This window comes from Manacus vitellinus, unplaced genomic scaffold (genome assembly GCF_001715985.3).
Source record: "Manacus vitellinus isolate BGI_N305 unplaced genomic scaffold, ASM171598v3 scaffold_1_pilon, whole genome shotgun sequence".
Taxonomy (NCBI): Eukaryota; Metazoa; Chordata; class Aves; order Passeriformes; family Pipridae; genus Manacus; species Manacus vitellinus.
This window is the reverse complement of record NW_021939396.1, coordinates 24,828,518-24,851,880: the sequence shown is the minus strand read 5'-3', so window position 1 is coordinate 24,851,880 and position 23,363 is coordinate 24,828,518. Positions and strand designations below refer to the sequence as shown.

At 39.6% G+C, this 23,363-nt stretch overlaps 1 protein-coding gene across 1 annotated transcript; it reads left to right on the top strand.

Annotated features, from left to right (window-relative positions):
* The first annotated feature begins 1,405 nt into the window (after positions 1–1,405).
* Positions 1,406–22,834, top strand: RIPK2 (receptor interacting serine/threonine kinase 2). Its single transcript, XM_018078697.3, is given in 12 exon segments — positions 1,406–1,652; positions 1,655–1,679; positions 4,460–4,613; positions 5,787–5,942; positions 8,231–8,388; positions 12,435–12,484; positions 12,833–12,994; positions 15,872–15,957; positions 16,138–16,227; positions 16,641–16,746; positions 19,745–19,927; positions 21,055–22,834. Coding segments are annotated over 12 exon segments (1,662 nt in total). The 5' UTR covers positions 1,406–1,486; the 3' UTR covers positions 21,381–22,834.
* The last annotated feature ends 529 nt before the right edge of the window (positions 22,835–23,363 follow it).

Here is a 23,363-nt window from a genome sequence, read left to right as displayed (position 1 = left end):
AATTGTCCGCTGCACAATATTTTCTTTAGGAAACAAAATCCTTCTTATATATCAAAGCTGAAATGGTATGACAAATAGTACTACCAACATGATAAATACAGAGAGGGATATGCATAAACATATACCCAAAAACTGCATATTGCAAATATTGCCTCAAAATTACAATTCTGGGAAACCACCTAGTGGATCTAAAGGACACAGGCTAAGTGAAAACTGAAAGTAGAGTAAGTCACTGCTTGCTTTATATGGCTCCTCGGTATGTTCGTAATGCTGCAGCATTTGGAGGATATAAGTCATCCAAGATACAAGAAAATTGGAAAAACAGCAAAGCTAATAAAGTACTAGGACCTAGACAGAATGGAAAAATAGTTGCCATGCCTTAAAATGAATGCTGTGAAATATTGAACAATATCGTAGTCTGAAAACTTAGCTCCTTTCCCTCATTCTAACCAATCCATATGTCTCACCATCACTGGGAGAAAAGAGGAGAGGTGAAAAGCCACAGGTGTTTAGGCCCTGATCCACACACATGGAAAGGTGATTTACTGTTTACCTCTATTTCATCCTGTGGAACTGTCACTCCTTGTGGAAAGCTACAGACCTCTACCTCTAAATTAAAGCATTTTGTTAGTCTGTGAGAACTTGACTTGGTGAGCAGGCCTTACGAAACCTTCCTGCGCAACCCTCGTGTAAAGCTCTCATAAACACCTCGGTGTATCAGGCGGCTTGCCTTGAGCAGGGGCAAGGGTGAACTCGCACTTACTGGAAATTTTGAAATTACCTTTTTAAAATGCCGCTATCCTTAAAAGTCTTCCTAGTACAGACAGGAGATAAGCAAGTGCATGAGATAACGCTCTTCTCACTTCACCTGAGCAGTGAATATATCTGGGATGGGGCACTGAGCAACCTGGTCCAGTGGCAGGTTCCCTGCCCATGGCAAGGGAGTTGGAACTGGATGATCTTTAAGGTGCCTTCCAACTCAAACCATTCTATGATCGTATGGAGTGAACGAATCACTGCGGCGATCTGCGTTCGGCTCTGGCATCCTGCATCATCTTTCGGAAACAGAACTAACACGTCCCTCGCCGCCCTCCCGGACGGAGGGGGATGCTTCCCTCTCTCCCCCTCTCCAGCCTGAGTAATGCCCCCGGGATGGGGTGGGGGGATGTTCCATCCATGGCCGAGGGATGTCTCCCGGTACCTGGCTCCCCGAAGGAGGAGACTCCGGCCTGGCGCCGCTCTCCCGGGGTCAGCGGGGACCGGCTCTGCGCTCCCTCAGCTCGCTCCTCCCACCGACGCGGGAGCCGCGGGAGGCCCTTTCCGTGCGGAAGGGAAGTGGCTCCTCCGTGGGGCAGAAGGAGGAGAGGATCGCCGGCACACCGGGGAGGAGGCCGGCCGGGGAGGTGTGGGAAGAGGCGGGGAAGCGGAGTGAGGGGAGAGGAAGGAGCGGCGCTCCTTGCTCTCCGGGGCCCGGTGGAGTGGGAGGATGAGCAGCGGGGACGGCGGTGAGGGCCGGGCGGGCGCCATCAGCTACGCTCTTCCCTCCATCCCCTCCAACAAACTCCCGGACTTGCGTTTCATCAGCCGCGGCGCTTACGGGACCGTGTCCGCCGCCCGCCACGCCGACTGGAGGGGCCCGGGGGGCCCCCAAAATGCCTGCAGGGGCCGCTGCTAGACAGGTAACGGGGTGGGGAGGGGACCGCCGGATGGGGATCGCTGGGGGGCGGCCCGGGGGCAAGGACAGAGCTGAGCCCGCCTTTCCCTAAACTAAGCAAGGGGTCCCATGAAGCCAGAAAGGAGTCGAGGTGTCGGCGAAGGTGCCGGCGTGGGATTCTCAGGTCGGTGAATCAGTCCTGGTGTTCTGGTAGGCAGCGTTGCATTAAATCCCTGGGGAGGGGATTCCCAGGAAGAGTGAATCGGCTTGAGCTACGAGAAAGTACGTACCAGCCCGGAGCTTCCTCTCTTTCGATTGTCGGAAATGGGTGGTTTCGGTCTCGACCAGCGGGACTCTAATTAGGTTGTTTCTTTTGGAGGCTTTTTATTATGCAGTGTGCGCCTTGATTCCTCCTCAAGGTGGGATTGGCACAGTTTGGCTTCTTTCTGGGCCTGTTGGTTACTGACGTTTTGTTGAAGTATCAGGAGGGTGTTAAAGTACAGTGATTAATAATAGATTTGTAGTTTACAGAGAGAGAAAGAATATAGAGGATATAGGGAACATGCACTAAAGATTGCTTCTAGCTCCTAGAAGAAACTTCTCTGACACAATGCACAATTATTATTTTTTCCCCAGATCTCACAGTAATGAGAGAAGCTGATTTAAAATAATAGGCTTGTAGGCCCCCATGTACAACTGATATTTTCAGTGCTGCAATCATATTCCCCAATTTCCAGGAACCCAAACAGCAGCATGTTTATTGCAGGAGCTGTCACTCCATGTAAGGGGGCAGCAAGTTATAATTTTTCATCCATCTCTGTCTCATTCAATCCCTATAGTGCCAGGATTTTACTATATCAATGCAAATTTGCCTCTTCTAGGCTGTCTGAAGCCTGCCTGACTGCAAACCTGCCTCTTGAGTCTTATCTCGGTATCTTCCAGCTTTATTACCTCGGGTTTCTCTGATCTAGTCCTATGCCTTTAGGCAGGGTAGCTTCACTCAAAAAGGCTGCTAGTCTTGTAACCCAATATACTAGATTATGACAAGTTGTTTCAAACTCTTTTTCTTCTTATTACACAGGTACATATACACGGGCGTTATCTCTGAAATCTTGCCTGAAATCTCAGTTATGTTGCGTTCTCTGGGGGAGGAAGGGGTGTTGTGGTTTTCGTGGTTTTGTTTTTTGGGTTTTTTTAATTTAAATGTCTGCTTAAATCCCTGCTAATCAGGAATACAGTGTTTATCCTCAGAACTCAGCTGGGGAAAAACATCAAATGTTATTTTTGGCCTTGCAAAAGTTTGGATTAGTGTGACATCTTACCTATGAAATTATGATGAAAAGGGAAAGCAAGGTAATCAAAATAATTCAGTCACCTACCATATATCATGCAAAGCTCAGAAATGCTATTAGAAGACTGAAAGCTGTAAGAAATATGTTTTACCTGAGTGTCTGCAGCAAGTGATTTGTTGGTAGTATAAAATGCCATCCTGAAGTGCTTTGAAGAATTCATGGTGCAGTTAATGCACCATGTCCTGTGCATGTCCTATGCATGCCAGAATATGGTGTGTGACCAGCCAAAGAGCAAAGCCAGCTGGGAAGCTGTTGTGGGCATGTACTCATTTAGGCATTGCTCAGTGCCCTTCTGGTATGGAGCAGACAAAGGTGAAGTGACTTAAAGACCCAGGAATAGACTTTGGTATGTTGCAATTTGTTTCCCAGCTACAGCTGAATCTCATGCAAATGTGTCTGGGAAAACCCCTAGTTTCCTTCAAACCTAGTCTTTTCTGGAGAGAGGGAGGAAGGGATATAGTTGTGTGTTTTCTCCCATGCTTTTCTCAATGGCTGCGTTCCTAGAGTTTCCTATAATAAAAGTCTTTTTCTGTCACATAGATAAGGACCTCGATTTCACATCCATCTAAAGTCAAAGTTTTCCTATTGTAAAAGCAGCAGGCTTTAGTTCTCCAGGCTTCCTCTTTTCCCTGTATACCCTGACAGCCTTTTCTTTGTGAGGGCTGGATCCACATCTGTGGGTCCAGACTGCCCTGAGCTCAATGGACACAAGTGGCTCTCGCCCGGGAGCTGTGTAGCCACATTAACAGGGAGCTGTGCTGAACAAATCGTGATGGGCATAGCCCTGGCTTGTACACTGCTGTGCCCCAGCACAGCCCTGTTGCTTCTGAATCAGACTGGTTAATGTCCAAAGGATCAGTTTTAAATGTGCTGTAAATGTCCTCTATTTGGATATTCTGGGCAGGTACTTCTACCTGTACCAGTCTCTGCTGGTGTGAGATCTAAATCTTTTTTCTGAGATATAAGGCATACCAAAGAGTTAATGTTTTTAGAGATAGAAACATACACAAATAAAACTTGAACTTCTCGAATCCACATACTGCAAGGTCTGAATTTGTAAAGACGCATTAAGTCCAAGTTTTTGAGGAGTTCTGAGGTAAAATAGGACAAATGTGGTTGGTTATTACCATCATGGTTGCAAAGAATGGTGGAAGTTGGGAGTTCTGACTGTATCCTTGTGTACTGGAAACACGATGAAATGTGTGATGGAAATAGAGAGATTTGTGTGGTACAACAAAACCGGGGAAGATGTCTTGTCTTTGCATTTGCAGATTCTAATTTATCTTATGCTGTTTTGTTATCAAAACAGCGTGATAGAAATCAAATGGTGAAAGGTGGTGGTGCTGCACACAGGGATATAATTGACAGAGAATATAGTGAACACGACGTTTGCTTTGAGTCTTCTACTACTGGTATGCTAATGTTTTTTGTTTGTTTGCTTGTTTTCTTCAAGTGATAGAAATCACCTTCTAAAAGAAGCAGAAATATTACACAAAGCCAGATTTAGTTACATTCTGCCAATTTTGGGAATTTGCAATGAGCCTGAATTTCTGGGGATAGTAACAGAATACATGACAAATGGATCATTAAACCAGCTATTACATGGGGTAAGTATACTTACAGTCTTTAAATAGATACCTGGCTGCTTCAAATAGATTGCAATTTCCATACTTCATCAGTATAGTAAAGTGTATTATGAATAATATTTCACATTGAAAGACAGTAATTATCATTAGTAGTTTTTGGTGTTCTGATAGACTTTTCTGTATCTCAAAAAGACAACCTAACTCAGTAGACTTAAGTTTTATTGAACTTTTTCCTTTAATGTTGTGACCTATTACTAACTTTATGTTGAATTATTATGTAGAGTCACTTTAAAAATCTCTGTTGTTCTCTAGTTAGGTGCTGAAATACTTATGTGTACTTCAGCCTGGGTTTCAGAATTACTGCCGATACAAATATTGAGGGTTTTTTCCCGAGTTTGGGTATTTCTAAAAAATAAATTGAAGATTTTGACTTTAGTTTATAGAAGCCAAATGTTGCTAATCTAAACAATTATGAATATTTCTACCAGATCTTATTCTCTAAGTTCTCCGATGTTGAACTCTCAGCTGCTCCCATTAGCTTGGCCTGAATGTACAGTGTTGCTACTGTAAAGCTCCTGCAGTCGTCTCAAGAGCACCTCTTTTGTACCTTTAATCAATACGAATCTCGTGCATTAGAGAGCTCATCTGTGGGTTTTTCATAGAGGCATTACTGTCAATATAAATTTTAAGATTTCAGTTGAGTTTTACTACCTTTTTCTAGATGTATTAATATTTATAAAGGTAATATTTTGTGCTTAGTTTCACCACAGCTTTTTTTTTACCCCAGTGTCAGTTGAAGATATGATTCTTGGCTGCCTTTGTGTAGTACTCATAATCTGTGGTTTCAAATTTCATGCAGAAGTTCATCTATAATTCATATTTCCGCGTGAATGAGTAATGTAGTAAAATGCTCTATATCATGTATAGCAGTCATGAACTATTATGGGAATGCCAGGGGATGGAAACATAACACTTTTATGCAGTGTTATTTATGCATGATTTGTGCATTTGTTTTAACAACTAATCAGTCTTAATGCTCCATTACAGTTTTTTAAGGAGTTTGTGTAATGTATCTTTTAAAAAGATTGCTGCTTGCCCAAGTCACTTTCTTTTTCTTCTAAAATAAGCCTTTGTGTTATCCTGTTAGATCAAAACAGAGGATTATATTCCAGGTTTGTGGTTTTATCTTGGCAGAAAGACATATATCCTGACATTCCTTGGTGCCTGAGATTCCGCACTCTTTACGAAATTGCTTTGGGAGTAAACTATTTGCACAACATGAATCCTCCACTGCTGCACCATGACTTAAAAACCCAGAACATTTTGCTGGATGATGAGTTTCATGTCAAGGTAGAGTTATTTAATTCTTATGTTCTTCAGTGTCTAGAATGAGTGAAAGTGTTTTAATTAATTTAGAGGAGGAAGAGTGAGGTTGTGGCCATACAGAGAGGATGTCATTGTATGCTGGACTTTTTCTTCTGTCCTTGCAGACAGAACTTCTGAGTTTTTCTTTTTGAAAACTGCATTGCTCAGGTGTAGATTTTATCCATCTGAAAAGACTAGAAAGACAGAATTTGGGCTGTTTCTGCTATAGCAGTGGATGATACTCAGTAGTAGTGATGCTCTTGTGTGTCAGCCTTCCAAGGGTAGCTACATCTGGCCCTTTCCGAGAAGAAAATAGAGACTGTACCTGTCTGAGATGCTCAGACAAGTTACTTTTGGAAGACAGTAGGTCAAATTCAAATGTTAATACCCCATTGGATATTTATCATGTAATATATACTTATCTATTCTTTTAGTTTAGTATAAGAACATGTAAAACATAACTGAAATCGGGGACATGTTGGAAGATGGCTTTTGTGACACTTCTGAGAACAAGCAAAGATACACAGAGAAGTAACAGTAGTTTAAAACTTTAATTCTGCCTTTTGAAATACCACTGCCATGATGTGAAAAAAAGACTAAAAGTACTTCTGACAAAATGGTTAGGTGCTTCCATAACTGCAAGAGTTGAGTGTGTTGCTTCTTGTTTGTTTTTTTTTTAAAGATCCTTTATTTTTATAGTTGATAAAATATATTATTCAAGTAAATGGAAGAGCTATTTTGCACTGAATTTATACTTGAATGGTGAATGTTTCAGTTTTTACCATGAGACGAATCTCTGTGAGTCCTTCGAGCAGAGATCCAGTGCTGCTTTTTTTTCTGTGTTGCACAGAAATTTTTCTTGGCCGCAGTGTGCCTCACGGGGCATTGTCTCCGCTCACACCCTCAGCAGGTCATACCTCCTCCCACTCGGTTGTGCTGGTATTGCCATTTCTCGAGCTTCCTGATAAACCTGATCAGGGGACTAGCCCAAGTAATTTTTTTTATCCACTCCATTTTTAATCCCTAACAGCACTGGTGTGGTTTGGTGCTCTGACTGAGTGCATCTGAACAATTGTTTTGCTGGAGCAATTGAAAGGAATAACTTAACTTTTGCACACTTGCCCTGCCTCCTGTAAGGAGTGTCTTAGGGTTCTAAGTGTCTTTTAGAGGTAAAGCTAGATTCTCTAGAATTAGGAGAGCTGACAGGAAACGCAAGGAAGGTTATCACCTATGCTAAATAGAAGCAGTATTGCATACGTATAAAAGTAACACCACTAAGCGCTACTGACTGTCCCTGATCTATTGAATGAGCAAGAATTAAGACAAATTACAGTGAGGAAAGCTTGATGAGAGTGAGTTGTAGAGAAAAAAGGTTACTTTTCATTGGGTATTTTGACTGTACACTCTTCAGAAAGCTTTTTTTTGATATTTTAGCTGCCACAGTGCTTGCACAGGCATCTTCCTGGAAAATGATTTTGCTCTTACACAAACACTGGCCAAGTGCAGCACTTGTAGCTGGCTGTTTGTCTTTCTCCCTTGAATGCCAGGCATTCTGCAGCTCAGCCAGCAGGTGTAATTTGCTGGCTGTTTGTGTCCCTATCCGTAACCTAGCCTGATGACATCCATGCTGGCTCATGGATGTCTGAGGATGTAAACTGAAGTCAGTTAATTCTTTATGTAGATGTACTGTAGAAAGGGACCAGGCTTCAAGTTGCACAGTAAAGAAAATATTCAGCAGCTTTTTGCAGAACAGAATTTCAGAATATCAAATTTATTAATTCAGGATTAATATATCACAGTTTTGTGAGTGAGATGAAGTGCCCTAAAATTTTTCTGAGAGAGGAACTGCCTCGGCATATTGGTAAGCTAAGTTACATAGAGCTATTATGATTTATACTAAACTTGTGATTTCTTCATAACCGGGGAGCTAGAAGTAATCAGTGATTTTTATTTGCTTTTTTTCAACACAAGAAAGTGATTTTTGTCATAAGGTACAGATTTCTATAGCAGATTCCCCAGCCATAGAGTATATGAGTTCTTCCTTAAAAGAACAGCATAGAGCAGTGCTGGAGGGATAGTGTGAGTCATGATCTGGGAATGCTGTATGAAGTGGAGTTGATGTTTCCTGTTGCTAGAGGAACCACATACTCTTTGTATGTCAGGTTAAGGACTTTGGGTGACCCCTTCTTCCGAGCATACTTCAAGAATTTTTAACAACTGTCAACAGATAAATCCAGTTTTTCTTCTACGAACAACTGATTTGGCCTTTCCAGATTGCAGATTTTGGCATGTCCAAGTGGCGTGTCATATCCATGTCACAATCACGAAGTGAATCCTCTTTGCCAGAAGGAGGGACAATTATCTACATGCCACCTGAAGACTACAACCCCAGTCAGAAAACCCGGGCAAGTGTGAAACATGATATCTACAGGTAACTCATGTTCTCAAGTGCACTTTGAAATTTGAATTCAGATTTGATTTTCTGAACCTACATTTTTAACATATTCTCAGCAATTTTATTATTTTCAGTAGTAGTAGTATCATATGGGTATAGGCAAAATGAATTGGAAAATAAAAAATAAAAATTGAGTGACTCATTTCTTGTCACCGTGACAAGTGTAATGCTCCAGAAATTAAGCTGGGACTACAGTAGCAGGTAGAGGAGACTGGTTTCTCTAGATGAGTGTACACATACAGACAATGTAGGGAAAGAAAAAAGCTATTCACACCATTAAATCAATGCACATACTCTTGTAATCTGTGCAGATCAATTAACATAATTTGCAGAATGCACTCAGGGGAAAGAAGAAAACATGTTTTTGGAAAGGGAGTAGGTAAAAACAGGTTAATGGGGTTGGAGGAAGTATTTAGAAGGATCTACTCAAGGAATAACTTACTTTATGAAAGTTCAGGTAGTTTTGCATTGGTCAGTTCTGAGTAGAAGTAATAGAATAGTAAGGAGCGTGGTGGTGGCCCTTATAACAGGATATTAGAATTACAGTTAAATAGTCTGAAATGGTTTGGAGAGCTCAAAGATGACTTGAAGGATTTGGGGGGGAGTTGTCATGTAAATGGAGAGCGAGGAGGCATAAAGAGGCCAGTCACTGTGACAAAGTCCATCTCTCTGCTGCAGTCTTTGATAGGATTGGATCTTGGTGAGAGATGACCATTCTCAAGAGAGTCTTAGTGACTTATAGGTAGACTACTATTTATCTTAATTATCCCTTACTCTTAAGGGGCACATGAAGTTTCTTGATGTTCCTGTCCAAAAAATACAGATGGCAACATGCCTGCTCTCCTCACCCTTTGATGAGAAAATACACACTAAGAAAACATTGAAAAAGGAAAAATGGTGTATTATGGGAAAAAAAAGTATGACTGGTGTCTTAATGAGTGAGTGGAGATTAGGAAGACAGATGATGTTAGGAAAAAAATATGTGCAGAGGAATAACAACCAAATGGGAGAAAATAAGAGAGCACACATCAGCAGAAGGGCATAGAAAACTGATAAATTAGGAAGGAAAGAAACTGTGTGAGAAGAAAGAAAAGAAACTGAGACAACATCAGAAAGAAGGATGACAGTTCATGCAGGAGGACATGAAGGTGGAGAGACAGTGAAGGACCTCCAGAAAGGCCACACAGGAAGATCTGTGCTCGTGTAGTGGGTTGGCCCTGGCTGGATGCCAGGCACCCACCAAAGGCACTCTCACTCCCCTATGCAACTGGGCAGAGAAGAGAAAATGTAACTAGGAGTTCATGAGTGGAGATAAGGACCAGGAGAGATCACTCGTCAAATACCATCACGGGCAAAACAGACTCATAGTGGGGATATTAATTAAATTTATTACTAACAAAATCACAGCAGGATAATGAGAAGTAAAATAAATCTTTAAAACACCTTTCTCCCTTCCCCAGCCTCCTTTCCAAGTTCTACCTCCTCCCCCCCAGCGGGGCAGGGAGACAGGGAATGGGGGTTATGGTCAGTTCATAACAGGTTGTTCCTGCTGCTGCTCAGGGAGAGTTGTCCTTCCCTTGCTCCCTGTGGGGTTCCTCCCATGGGAGACTGTTCTTCACAAACTGCTGCCATGTGGGTCACTTCTCCATGGGGTACAGTCCTTCAGACACAGGCTGCACCAGTGTGGGTCCCCCACAGGGCCATAAGCCCTACCAGGAAAACCTGCTCCAGCATTGGCTCCTCTCCCCACCTGTCAGCAGATTCATGCCAGGACCCTGCTCCAGCATGGGCCTCCCATGGGGTCACAGCCTCCTTTGGGCATCCACCTGCTCTGGACTGGGTCTCCACCATGGGCTGCAGGTGAATCTCTGCACCCCGATGGTCCTCCATGGGCTGCAGGGCACAGCTGCCTCACCATGGGCTGCACCACGGGCTGCAGGGGAACCTCAGCTCCTGTGCCTGGAGCACCTCCTGCCCCTCCTGCTTCACTGACCTTGGTGTCTGCATTGTTGTTCACATATTCTCACTCCACTCTTCTCTGGCTGCAATTTCATCTGTGCAGTAACTTTTTTTCCTTCTTAAATATGTTATCACGGAGGTGTTACTGTCATTCCTGATGGGGTCAGCCTTGTCCAGTGGCAGGTCTATCCTGGAGCAGTCTGGCTTTGGCTCTGCCAGACACGGAGGAAGCTTCTGGCAGCTTCTCACAGAAGCCACCCCTGCATCCCCCCAACTACCAAAACCTGGCTATGCAAACTGAATACAGGTCACTATCAGAAAGAGATTCTATAAAGCAGAAATAAGAAAGAAAAACGGGAACAGTGTAAAGGGGAATGCTTCAGTGTTGTAGAACTGAGAAAATAATCTTGAATTGTAGAGAGATTCCAAACTGAGTGAAAGGCTGGATGTCTAGTTGACCACAGCTGAATGTTGTTGAGATATTTAAGCTAATTTGTGAGGAAGGATCTTTCTTAAAGAAAGAAATCATTTAAACAACAGTCAAGCAGCATTAACTCTTATGAAAGGGACAAAAAAATCAGCCTGCATAAATTTATCAGGAATGCATCAAAAAGCAGACTTTCTGACAGGGAGGACTGCTTTTATTAAAAATTACATGAATAAGTTTTATCACTGATTAATGTTAAAATATGAACAGAATAAGTAGTTAGGAAAACTCAATTTATATGATTGATTTTAAGCACCAGTTATTTCTTTCTTAAATTTTTTATTCTTCTTAATTAGTAGCCATCAGATGCTTAAAGGCAGTTACATGTATGCAAAATGTGGTATTTCTTAGTGATGTAGGAAAGTAGCTTAGTATATTCACACCAAGAGTGTGGAGCAAGCCTTGAGAGCAATTTACTGTGGTGATTATTATCTGAAACAACACTGTGATAATGCTTGTAAAGACTTGGCCTGGAAGCATGGAACTACACACTTGTCAGCACCTCGCATTTATTCTGAAGTTACAAAAGCACTGAAGCTTTAGCCTGGATTATCTTTTCTAAATCTGGGTAATGGAACCAGATACTTGAGTAATATGGTAGCATTAGTATTAGGACCTTTCAGGATAAATCATGGAATAGAGCTTCATTCACATATGGTAGAATATGCCAAGAGAAAATTGGAGAGTGTCATAAAATGTAGTGATAGCTTTGATGATATTTTTGATGTGCATTTGAAAAAAGGACCGGGAATGGAATGCTTCATTGGAATGAAATCATCTAAACTGGTTCAAATTACAAAGTTGCTTAAAGTCATCTTTTTTAATATACCCTGATGGTTGAATAGAGTGACTAGTCTACTAAAGGTGGAGCAAGCTTGTACTCACTGAACCACTTCCCTTTCATGCTGATGTGAATGGAAAGAAAAGGCCACCAGTTTTAATAAGCAGATGTGTGTTCAGTCTCCTAGCAGTAGTTCAGAGTGCTGTTCCCAAGAGTTGCTTTTGGGAAGTGAGTGCTGTGTGCAAGTGGCATCTCTTCCTATAGAGAAGATTGCATATGTTGAAGGTATATGGGAGGGGAAGCTGGAGTGTGCATCCTGAGTGGAAGTTCATACCTTAGGTGTGCGTCAAAGCCATCCTCCCTGCTAACACCCAGTTTCCCTCGGGAATGTCAGGGAGTATCAATCTGGACTGGGGAAAAGCCACAGTATTGCTGTTAGGACAGAGCAGTTGGGTCTCTGGGACTCAGTTTATGTGCTGAGATTTAAACTGCCTGTGCATAATTCACAACATATTACTAGAGGAAAGTTAATACAAGTTTGGAATAGGAGTTTATATGATATGTACCTTTTCTGTATTTAATATTATTAACTAGTTCTAGTTGAAGTCACTGGTTAAAACTCCTGTTAGTTTTCATATATTCAGCCATCATTGTAGTTAGCTACAGTCAGTCCCATGTGTGTTTACAGGACCATTTACCAAAATGTTTTACACAAAACATAAAGCTGAGCACATTGTGTTTATTAAGTGTTGGTAATCTAAAATAACGCCTTCTATATTTTTATACTTTAAACAGTTATGCAATTATCATGTGGGAAGTGATGTCAAGGAAACAGCCATTTGAAGGTAAGGCCATGTCTTCCTTTAATTTATTTTTCCCCCCTTAGGTAAAGGTTAAACCTGAGACCTGGGTACCAAGGGACTTCATTTTAGAGGTTACTTTTTAATGATTCAATTTGTAAGCTTGTTGAAGAACACTTTGAGATACTTTTCAAATTACACTCTTTCTTGGTATTGTGGGTTTTTTTATTACAGTGTTGTTTTATAAATTAAAAATACATTTTTTTTAAAAAGAAACAGGAACTTATTTTGATGAACTGTAAATACTATATCTACAAACTGAATTATTCCTCCTGTAGTAAGCTGTTTATTTTGCATGTATTTCTAATGACTGCATGATATCTGTTTTGACAGAAGTTATAAACCCCTTGCAGATAATGTACAGCGTGTCACAAGGACAACGACTAGACTTAAGTGAAGAAAGTTTATCAATGGACATTCCTCATCGAATGCTCATCATAAGACTGATGGAAAGTGGATGGGCACAAAACCCAGATGAAAGACCATCATTCTTAAGTGAGTTTGCTTTGCGTAATGAGAAAAGATTTTTAAATTACGAGATTTCTGTTGGACATGGTTATTACAGACCAAGATTATAGTAGCAAAAGGGAAATGGTAAGGAGGTGAAGAGATATACATGCTTGGTCTTGCTGCTTATGATAAGGGTCTTGGCTGCTTCCATCATGTATGTAAACAAACTTTTATGAATGGAATTACGTGTGTGCCATAAAACCATGTTGTTTGTTGAAGTCTTTTGCATTTACCATCTCTTAATTTAACTGTAAAAAAGCAGCATGTTTTGTTTGACTACTTGTGTTTGGGTTTTTTTGTTTGTTGTTGGAAGAGGATTTTGGTTTCTTAAGGTGGGGGAAGTAAGTACAGAATGAGTACTGTGGGATTTACAAGCAAGCTGGCGAACACACCAACAAACCATTGCACATCAGATAAACCATAGTAACTTCATCTTGTGTTTGCATCTCAGTATAAATCTTTTTCACTGAGACTTTATCTTTGATTGTTCCACCTCCTTTATCAAACAAGAACTAAACTTTTCATCTTTTCTATGTTCAGCTTTTTGTCCATGAAACCAAATACAGCTACGTTCAACCTTTTTTACAATGGTTTGCAGAATTTAGAGAATAAGACTGAAATGTGAGCTTGTAGAGATTAGAGTGACAGAGTGTGAACTGGAAAAGTTGTGGTTTTATTTCTGAAAGCCTGTGTTTCAACTTAACCAGCACACTTTACTTGCATAAAGGTAATTCCATCAAAATTGACAGAGAGGGATTACCTGTTTTCAGCTGTGAAATTTGCTCTTGCGACTGTTGCTGTGGTCACATATGTCAGGGTGGTGAAGTGAACAGTGGTTCCTGCAGCTGCCTCACTGTGCTTGTTTAATTTGCATGGGCTTTACAAACTTTCAGCCTGCCCCTTTAGAAGATGTGATTCTAATTCAGTATGGAAAGCTGTGTTGCCTTGGAGAGACTAAAATGTAGAGTAAGAGATTTACTGAAAATATTCAAACATAGAACAGTACAGAGATCTGTTGCTCAAAGATGCAGTTACTCAAATGCCAGGGTTTTTTAGTTGATGCTTTTTGCTTTTAGGGTTTGATTTGATTTGATGGGGATAGGGGAGGGGGTATGTTTGGGTTGGGTTCATATGTTGGGTTCATAACTTTGGGTTTTTGCATTCATTTAGCAGAGGACAAAATGGGAAACATCCAAACACGTACAACGTCTTCATGTTGAGTTTACAGTCCAAAATGAATTACATGATTTTTGGAGGCATTTTTATTTTTGCCTTAAGAACATTTTGAAATGCCAGATTATGTTTGAGTCTGATTTGTGTGTAAATTGTGGGTATATATTTTATTTTTTTCAAGCAAGAAAATATATCTATTTAGAATATTTTCTAAAATCAAAAGGAATAGACTCATAATCGTATTTCTGTATGTGTTCTTGCTTTCCTCTGCCAATTAACAAAAAAAAAAAATCAATTAAAGTCTGTGGTCACACTGAAGGGATAATTACCTGGGATATGTACTACAGTGTGACCAAACTTGGTTTCAGTTATTAGTGCCATACCTGTAGTAAGATGGTCTTTGAAAAAAAACATGCATTGCTTTTCTTCTACTATCGTAAAAAGAAAGAGGAAGTTACAAAACTGTTGCAAAGTTAAGGGAAGTAAAGCTCACTAATGGGGAAATTTTGCAATTACCATAGGACAAGGACACAGACACACACACAAAAACACCCAAACCCCCTTTTTTTAAAATAAGCTTTAAATAGAAAAGCTCAGCTAACCTGTCTGTTCCTTAGAAATAGAGGATAAAGACTGCTTATCACCATTGCTCCATATATACTTGGAGTGTGTCCCTACAATTTAATTATAGTCAAAATTATAGTCAACAAAAATTAACAATACTAGTATTTGAGTGTGGAAAATTATATGCCTTTAAAACTGTGGTTTAGCTGATACAAGAAAATAAGAATCTCAGTATTGAATGTATGTCTTGAAGATGCTAGTGGATAAAAGTTAATAGGGAAGAAGAGTGGTAAAATTGTAGTAAAAAGTAAAAATATGTTAACAAGGATGCAGTGTGACAGGTTGTTAGTATGATAAATGAGTTCTGCTGAATCAGTGAGTTCATGGAAATGCAGTAGAATTCTGATACATATCATCCTATCCTGAGGTTTTGTTGTATTTGAGCACAGTTTCAAAGATATTTTTATAATACAGTCATCTCAAAATGTTCAATATTTAGTATTATAAACTTTTGGAAGCAAGAGCACATGTGGTCATTTCCTTATTGTACTGTCCTGTACCTCCCTCTGTGAGCAGATGATTTTAGCTTCTCTGGCTTGCTGCATTTGGTGAGAATGAGAACAATATCATTTGGTTTCACTGGATGTGATAGTCAGTGCCTTGACTATCCCATCCTCTCTGGCCCTGCCTCACAGCATGTATTCTGGATAGTGCTGTGTTGGGGGTGCGTTTATTTTCCTTGTATAAATTTTTAACACCTCTTCTGGAGTGGGAAATCAGCAACCCACTCTGAGGTCTCATGGTGTTTGGTCCCATTCAGCTAATCAGGCTTGATGGGTCTACCTTGAAACACAGCAAACTCACCAATCTGTCCATTCCAGGAATGCGAGAGTTGCAGCACTGTCCTGGATCTCTTTTGTTACAGAATGATGAGGTGGCTATATCAGGACAGGGTTTCTTTTAGTGGTGTGAACTGTTTTAACATGTGGAAGCAGGAAACCTGTTTAGCAGCATGTGGTTTGATATATGTCACATTATTTTTGTAAATGTAAGAAAGATGCTTTAGCAAAATGACAACTTGATTTCCACTTCAAACCATTCACAAAGTACTCTTTCTTTGTTTAGAATGTTTAATAGACATTGAGCCAGTTCTGCGGACATTTGATGAAATAGCTATGCTGGAAGCAGTAATTCTGTTAAAGAGATCAAAGGTAAGTAGCTTTTGTTACAGTTTTGAATTGGTCAAATAAGTTGGTAATTTTTGTTTGCTAAAAGAAATGTGATCTCGTTTGTCATGTATCTCATCTTGTATCTGGTTGAAGCATGTGTTTGTACAGAACTGTCATCTTGCCTTATAGCAGAAATTTAATACGGGTAAATGTCTCTTCCAGTCACTATATGAATCACAAGGTATTTACAAGAGTGGAAAGAAAGCAAATGTGGAGCAGATTTCTCTAAATATACCTCTGAATCCCCAAAAGGTAAATATTTTACATGTTGCATTTGGTATGTCAGGATCCTGTGAGCTTAAGGAAGGGTTAACTTAGTAAGGGGAGTTGTTCTGCACTTTATTTTCCTGTGCAGTCAGGAAAGGCATAAAATTCATCACTTGAGCCAGAGTATAACAAATGCATAGCCATATAGGGCTATTTTGATCCTTAATGCTTCTGCTTTTGGTTCTTGCTGGTATTTAAACTTGTATGCAAAATTGCTATCACGTTGGGAAAAATACAAGTATTAGGATTATATGATTTCTTTACTTTTTTTTGTTTGTGTTGTCTGTTGAGCATTTAGATAGCAGGGAAACACAGTGATGGGGAAATTCTCTGTAAAAAAATTGCAGCTTCATATTTATTTAACATGCATGTTCAATATACACCTGGATTTATTTCAGGAAACATATTCTGGCTCCATACAATGTGATGCACTTCCCCTTCGGAGCATCTCTCCAGATATATCAAAACTCACGTCTATCCCACAGTGTAATATCCTTTCATCAGGTGAGATACTCTTGACTTTGTGTAAATTTAAGTTGCCATTGCAGCTTTACACTCCCACTGTGACATTGCATTTACATAGTAGGAAATTGGGTCTCTGTTTATGTCAGAAAATAATGTGTTTTTTAAACTTAGTGCTTTGAGTAAACTAGAGGTTTTAAGCTCTGATTTTCTGTTCCTGTCACTGGGAAATCTCCACAGCTGACAGCTTTAGTTTTCCTGCTCTGGGTTGTTAGTTCAGAGATAACATTTACTTGTCCCTTAATTGTCCCTTAAAACTCTTGGTGGCTTAGTTAACTGCCTTTTTTTTTTTAATCTGTGAACTACTTCTAAATATAAAAAGGCTACACATTTTGAGGCATTTTTGAAGCTGAGTAAACTCAAAGTTTGCAGTGCAGCTCAACCTCTAGATCATTTTTAATTCAATAAATAAAAATGGCTTTAATAGATTGCCTTGCAAAAGTTGCAAGACTTGCACAGACCTTTTGTAGCTGTCCCCTTTTCTGAATAAAAGTTGGCAAAATTCCCTCAGAAAACTCAGTTTTGAAGTTTTACTGACATGAGAAGCCAGAAAAATGCAATGGGACCCAGGTGGAGTAGCAATATATTGTGAAACTAAAACTGCATTTAAGTTTATTCCCTTGGTGGAATGCAAACATATTTCAAAAGAATGGAGTATCCTCTGGCTTTGCGGGGACCAGTAATGTGAAAGCAGGCAAAAAATTGACTTCAGTGCTATAAAGTATGGACATAAAAAAGGGTTTTTTTCCCTTCTGTAGCAAGCTTTTCTTGGGAATTTCTTTAAGTTTAAACACCTTTTTTCCCTCTTCCCATTTCATTTCTGATTTAGAGAGTAATCCTTTCATATATTTTGTTTTGCTAGGTGAACTTTTGAAGTCCCTTTGTAAAATATACTTCTTTATTCTTCTGGTATGCTACTAGTCCTCCTTGTGCATATTCTAACTTGAGTCATTAAACTAAGACTACCAGACCTCTACTTACTACTATGAAAGACATGACAAATGGTTCTTTGCCTTAAAAAAACGCTCTACTCAGTATACCTTAGAATTGTATTTTTCCTTTCTCACAAGACCCCTCGTTACAGAATAATCTACCTAGGGGTTTTTTTTCCTCATCTCACTTCCAGTCATTAGACCTGCTTGAAGCAGAAAATTTAGATCTCGTATTTTCCTTCTGAATTTCCACTTCTATCATTTCAGTCTTCTAGGTCAACTAGGTTCTTTCTGAGTAACTTGTGTCAACCTGATTTTTTTTCTGAATAACATCTGAATAAATCCCATTAGCATGTTTCTCTTTGAGGGAGCTGGAGTTGTTTAGCCTGGAGAAAGGGAGGCTCAGGGGAGACCTTATTGCTCCCTACAACTACCTGAAAGGAGGTTGGAGCCAGGTGGGGGTCAGTCTCTTACCAACAAACAATATTAACAAGCAATAGGATGAGAGGAAATGGTCTTGAGTTGCGCCATGGGAGGTTTAGATTGGATATTAGGAAAAATTTATTCACAGAAAGGGTTATCAAGCATTGGAACAGGCTGCCCAGGCAAGTGGTTGAGTCAGCAACCCTGAAGATATTCAAAAGACATGTAGATGTGACACTAAGGGACATGGTATAATGGTGGACTTTGCAGTGCTGGGGTTAATGGTTGGACTCGATGATCTTAAGTTCTTTCCAACATAAACAATTCTGTGATTTTATGATTATACTTTTTATGCTGTGATCACTAGTCAAGGTCATTCTCTCATATCAGTAAAATCCCAGTAGTTTTATCTTTATGTTATTAAATTAAACTTGTGTGCCTAAGGATCTATAACAATCTCTCCCAGCAGAGCTGCTTAAAACATTTCTCTTAAATCATCTTTCACTCACAGTAGTTGTCTCCTAATTCTTTCTCATTCATGCAGTAGATAATATCTGCTGCTTCACACTACATAGCTCTGCCCAACTTTCTCTCTTGTTCTTGAAATAAAATACTGGTTACTGTGAGTTCTAGTCCACTATTTTTAAAATACTTAGAATGTAATTTCTTCCACATTTTCCTATTCCTGCTCCATGTACTTATAGACATATTCTTCTACAGGTCAACAGTGAACTGGGAATACACCTTCAGATTCCCCCATTGGACAGGTAATCCCTAGTTGTCCATGGGGCTACCTCATTTTGTCTTTAGATGTTCATCTGAATTCTTATATCTGCATCTCTGGTTCTTAGTTAACATCTCTTTATCAAGTGACACTGTGAAAGTCTGTAATGAAAACAGTTTACAGAATTAGGCATATGTCCTGTAGTATGTTTCTCATCAGCTGTTTATCTCTTCCGTGAGTCATTCCTACTGCTGCTTTCATATCCATCATCCTTTTCTATAATAAAAAATCCTAAAACTAGAAACTATTAAGCTTCCCAGCTGATAGAAATACTTTTTCTCTTTATTTGCAAAAGTTTACATGAAGATTTCTTGAAGTCATATCATGTTTTAATGGACTACAAAAAGCTTCCATTGGCCTCCCACTGAATGTTAACATTGCTCCTCATGTCCTTGTCCTTCACCTGAATCTTTCTTTTAATGTTATCACCTTCGTTGTACTGCCAAACTTCGTCAAAATAAATGAATCTGCTTTCACACTGACTTCTAGTTTCCTCTCCATATACTCAAAGGATTTATTTTGTTCATCTAGTCCCTACAAAAAATTTCTGTCACACAGAGCTTTTCCATCAAAGTTCACATCTACTAGATTTATACTCTCAATGTTTCTTTAAAATAAAACAGGACCCCCAAACCCATGGTCAAGCCCTGGTACAATGTAAGGGACATAAATGTACTCAGAACTTGAATATAAGGACTAATATGTTGTATATCATGTGAAAGTAGTTTGTTTATGAGTTGTTTTATGGAATTGCTCTAAATAATCTCTGATGGCTTTATTTTATTTGAACATAGAAGTAATACATCTTGCTCTTTTTTTTTCTCCTTTTTTTTTTTCCAAGATGGAAATTCTGGGTGTCTGTACTCTCTCAGCAGCCAGAGCACGGATGACAATATCTCTGTAACTCAGAGTGCCAAACTTCTTGTGCATCCATGCACAAGTAATGTTCCCTCATCTGACAGGAGTATTTCAGATGCCTCGAAGTCTGCATCGTGTATACTGCAGTCGCCACTGATTCCTTCAGGTACGGCAAACGCTGTTTAATTCCAAGACCCACAATAAGTGTTCTAACATCAAATATATGTGTGTATGAAATGGAAACTGGAACTGTTATCCATCTGTAAAATGAAAACAAAGCATCTGCAAATTAAGAATACAAGTAATTCTGTCCTTGTAGACTTAGAGTACAAAGTAAGCAAAACCAATGTAAAATGTGACCAAGTACACATACCTGTAGGTCCTAGCTTTTTTCTTTCCTTTTAAACAGACTTAATTCCTGCTGTCATGGGTCTTCTTTATCCCATTCCCTTTGCTCATATTATTTATTCTATCCCCTACTGCTGTAACAATGCTGCAGTCCAGCAGAACAGGAAAAAAACTTAGCTTGAACTAGTCATCTTTGTTGCCTGTCGCTTCTCACTTTTTAAGCTAGTCAGTCTTCTGTTCAGTAATGGTGAGGCAAAGACAAAGCAGAAGCTGTGTCAGCATCTCACACAGAATCTCTACTACATCTTCTGTGTTAGCCTATCCATCAAATAACTGTTAAAAGTGTGCTTCCAAAAAAGTTAACAAAAAGAAACTTTAATGCATGATGAATTATTCAGAAATACATATTTTTGAGGGAACACACAATAACATGCAATTTTATAAAGATTTGTTGCATCACCCTCTTCTGGAAATAGGAGAATCTACACCTTTTCACTGTGTGAATCCTCATCTTGAGGAAAATACCAGGAAGCTACAGGGATGTTTTTAGTAAACTTCAATAAAAATCCCCCTGGAAAGTGAATTTACCACCTCTCTCTTTTTAGTACTAGGTCGGGTTGAACACTGGAACAGGTTGCCCATGGAGGCTGCAGAAGTGCCATCACTTGGAGATGCTCAAAATTCAGCTGGACAAGGCCCTGAGCAACCTGAGTTATGCTTGAAGTTGGTCCAGCTTTGAGCAGGCTATTAGACCAGATGACCTCCTTGAGGGTTCCTTCCAACCTAAATTATTCTGTGATTCAGATAGAAAAGATACTCTAACTGCCAAATTTGACAAATTGGAGCATTTTAGCAGCTCTTTCTCAGCTTGTTCTTTGTTCTATGGCAACATTTATTGACAGACAGTTACAATCCCTTTTTTTTTTTAATCCTCTCCAATCTCAGATTTTGTATTGGAAACCATACAGCAGAATGTAGCTCATCAGTGGATCCAAAGTAAAAGAGAAGAAATTATTGATCAGATGACTGAAGCATGTTTGAATCAATCACTGGATGCTCTTCTAGCAAGATTTTTACTCATGAAAGAAGATTATGAACTTATAAGCACCAAACCTACAAGGACATCAAAAGTACGACAACTGCTTGATACTTCAGACAGCCAAGGAGAGGAATTTGCCAGAATTATAGTACAAAAGTTGAAAGATAACAAACAGCTAGGACTTCAACCTTATCCAGATGTTGTATCTAATTCTCAAAGACTGCATCCTTAAATTTATTCTCTCTATATGAAACCATGTGAATATTAATTACAATATGATTCTTGTTTCTATATAGTAGTTTTATATATGTGCTGCTTTGTCCTTACAATGCCTTTGTAGTCTCAGAAATGACACCGAGTTCATCTAGCCTGCATTTGGTGAGTGACCAGTTAATGAGTTGGAGTGCAATGATAAAGCTGAACATTTGGCACTCTTTTACTCACTTCTTTAAAGTATTTTGTTTATACATGACAAAGAAAAACATTAAATGTTCCCTGTTTTACATATTTGCTGTTCATACATAGCCTTTCCTTTCACCTGACAGGATTGAGACAACTCATCTCAACGTGCAGTATTTGTTTTTCTCCCTCCATCTGCTCTTTCCCATAGAGGAGGGAAATAATCTGGCTGCTCTATTCTGGGGTTATTATGCTGTGCGTATAATAAATTTTCTTCCTTAAGCCATGCATGAGAAGAGTGATAGGTGGGAGGAAGTTTGCATTGCATTTTTACAGGATTTTTTTTTATTGTTTTGTTTTCTTTTCCCCATTTTATTGCCATGGCAAGCGCTTCAGACCACTGCACAAGAAGAATGTCAGTCCAAAGAGAAGCCTTGAGGGCAAGGAGGATATTATGCTTGTCATCTTTGTTCTGCTCAGAACTGATACATTAGAAAGGCTGCAGCTACAGCTACATTATTTGGTTACAACTGCTTAAACTTAAACTATTCCTGAAATCATACTAGGATGAGATCCAGGTAGAGGTTATATAAGGACATCCTTAGTTAATACCTCTTTTACATTTCCTTGGTTAATACCTCCCTTACCTTTGTCATCTGCCACAAAATCATGTTACTAGATCAAACTTCTAATTAAATTTTATTTTTAGTATTTATGTGATGAGCAGTAGTTGGGTCTGTACAAGGAACAACCAGGCACTGCCCTGCCCTGCCAGGCTGGAAGTGATGTGCATGGGTCTCTCCTGCCATGACCTGCCTTAACCTTCTCTGGACAACATATCTGCCATCATTTTTTGTCTGAAGGATGGTGCTAACAGGTTGAGGCACAGATGGGGCCACCTGAAAGGAAAAGGTATGTGGAATTTTTTTTCAGCTCATTTCAGAACACCTTAGTGGCTTTACCTAGTGACTTCAAAACTACTAAAAAAACTACTGGTTTTAATTTGTCAGAACACAGCACAAGCAGATTATTTTTGCAAGCACTAATAAATAATTTCAGTTTCTGCTGACACTGTATAAAATTTGGTAAGTGATGGCTGTTTCAAAACCTATAGAAGCTTCCAAACCTATATAGCAGGAAGCCCCATTGCAGTGATTCAAGCTTCAGTGTAGTCATTACTAATTGCCAACAGCTTACTTTTTTCAATATCTTTATTACTTTGTGAACTGAATCACAAGAGTTCAATGTATAGTTTATTGCGTAGAAAAGGAGTGGTTTAAAATTCTATTTAATAAAGTAAGTTTTTGGCATAAACTGGGAATTTGCCTTTTATCCTGCTTCTCTCTGGAGGCCGGACAATTCAAACTAGAAGGCTGAGACCAAGATCATGGAGCAATGAATGGCTGTGCTTTTTTCTAGAACAAACCTAATGGAGTCTAGCAGGGAGAGGTGCTGAGGAAGGCTGCCAGAAATGCCAGTGGGTGTTTGGTGGCAGAACTGTGTGTTTCACTGCATGTCACACTTTAAGCCACATCTGTTCATTACTAGTGGCACCTAAAGAAAGCTGTGTCTTGCAAGGCGCCAAAATATCATTTCTTAGATTTGTGTCCAAAATTCGCCATGTATTAAGAGCTTTCCTGAACTGTGGTTTTAGTAACTATAAGAACAGAGGCTTCTCTAGGCGTATATGATCAGGACGGTATCTACATTCGATACCATACTGATGGAAGCCTATTCAACCTAAGGCGTCTGAAGGCCCACACCAAGACCTTAAACCATCTTGTCTGGGAGCTGCTTTGTGCTGATGACGACACCC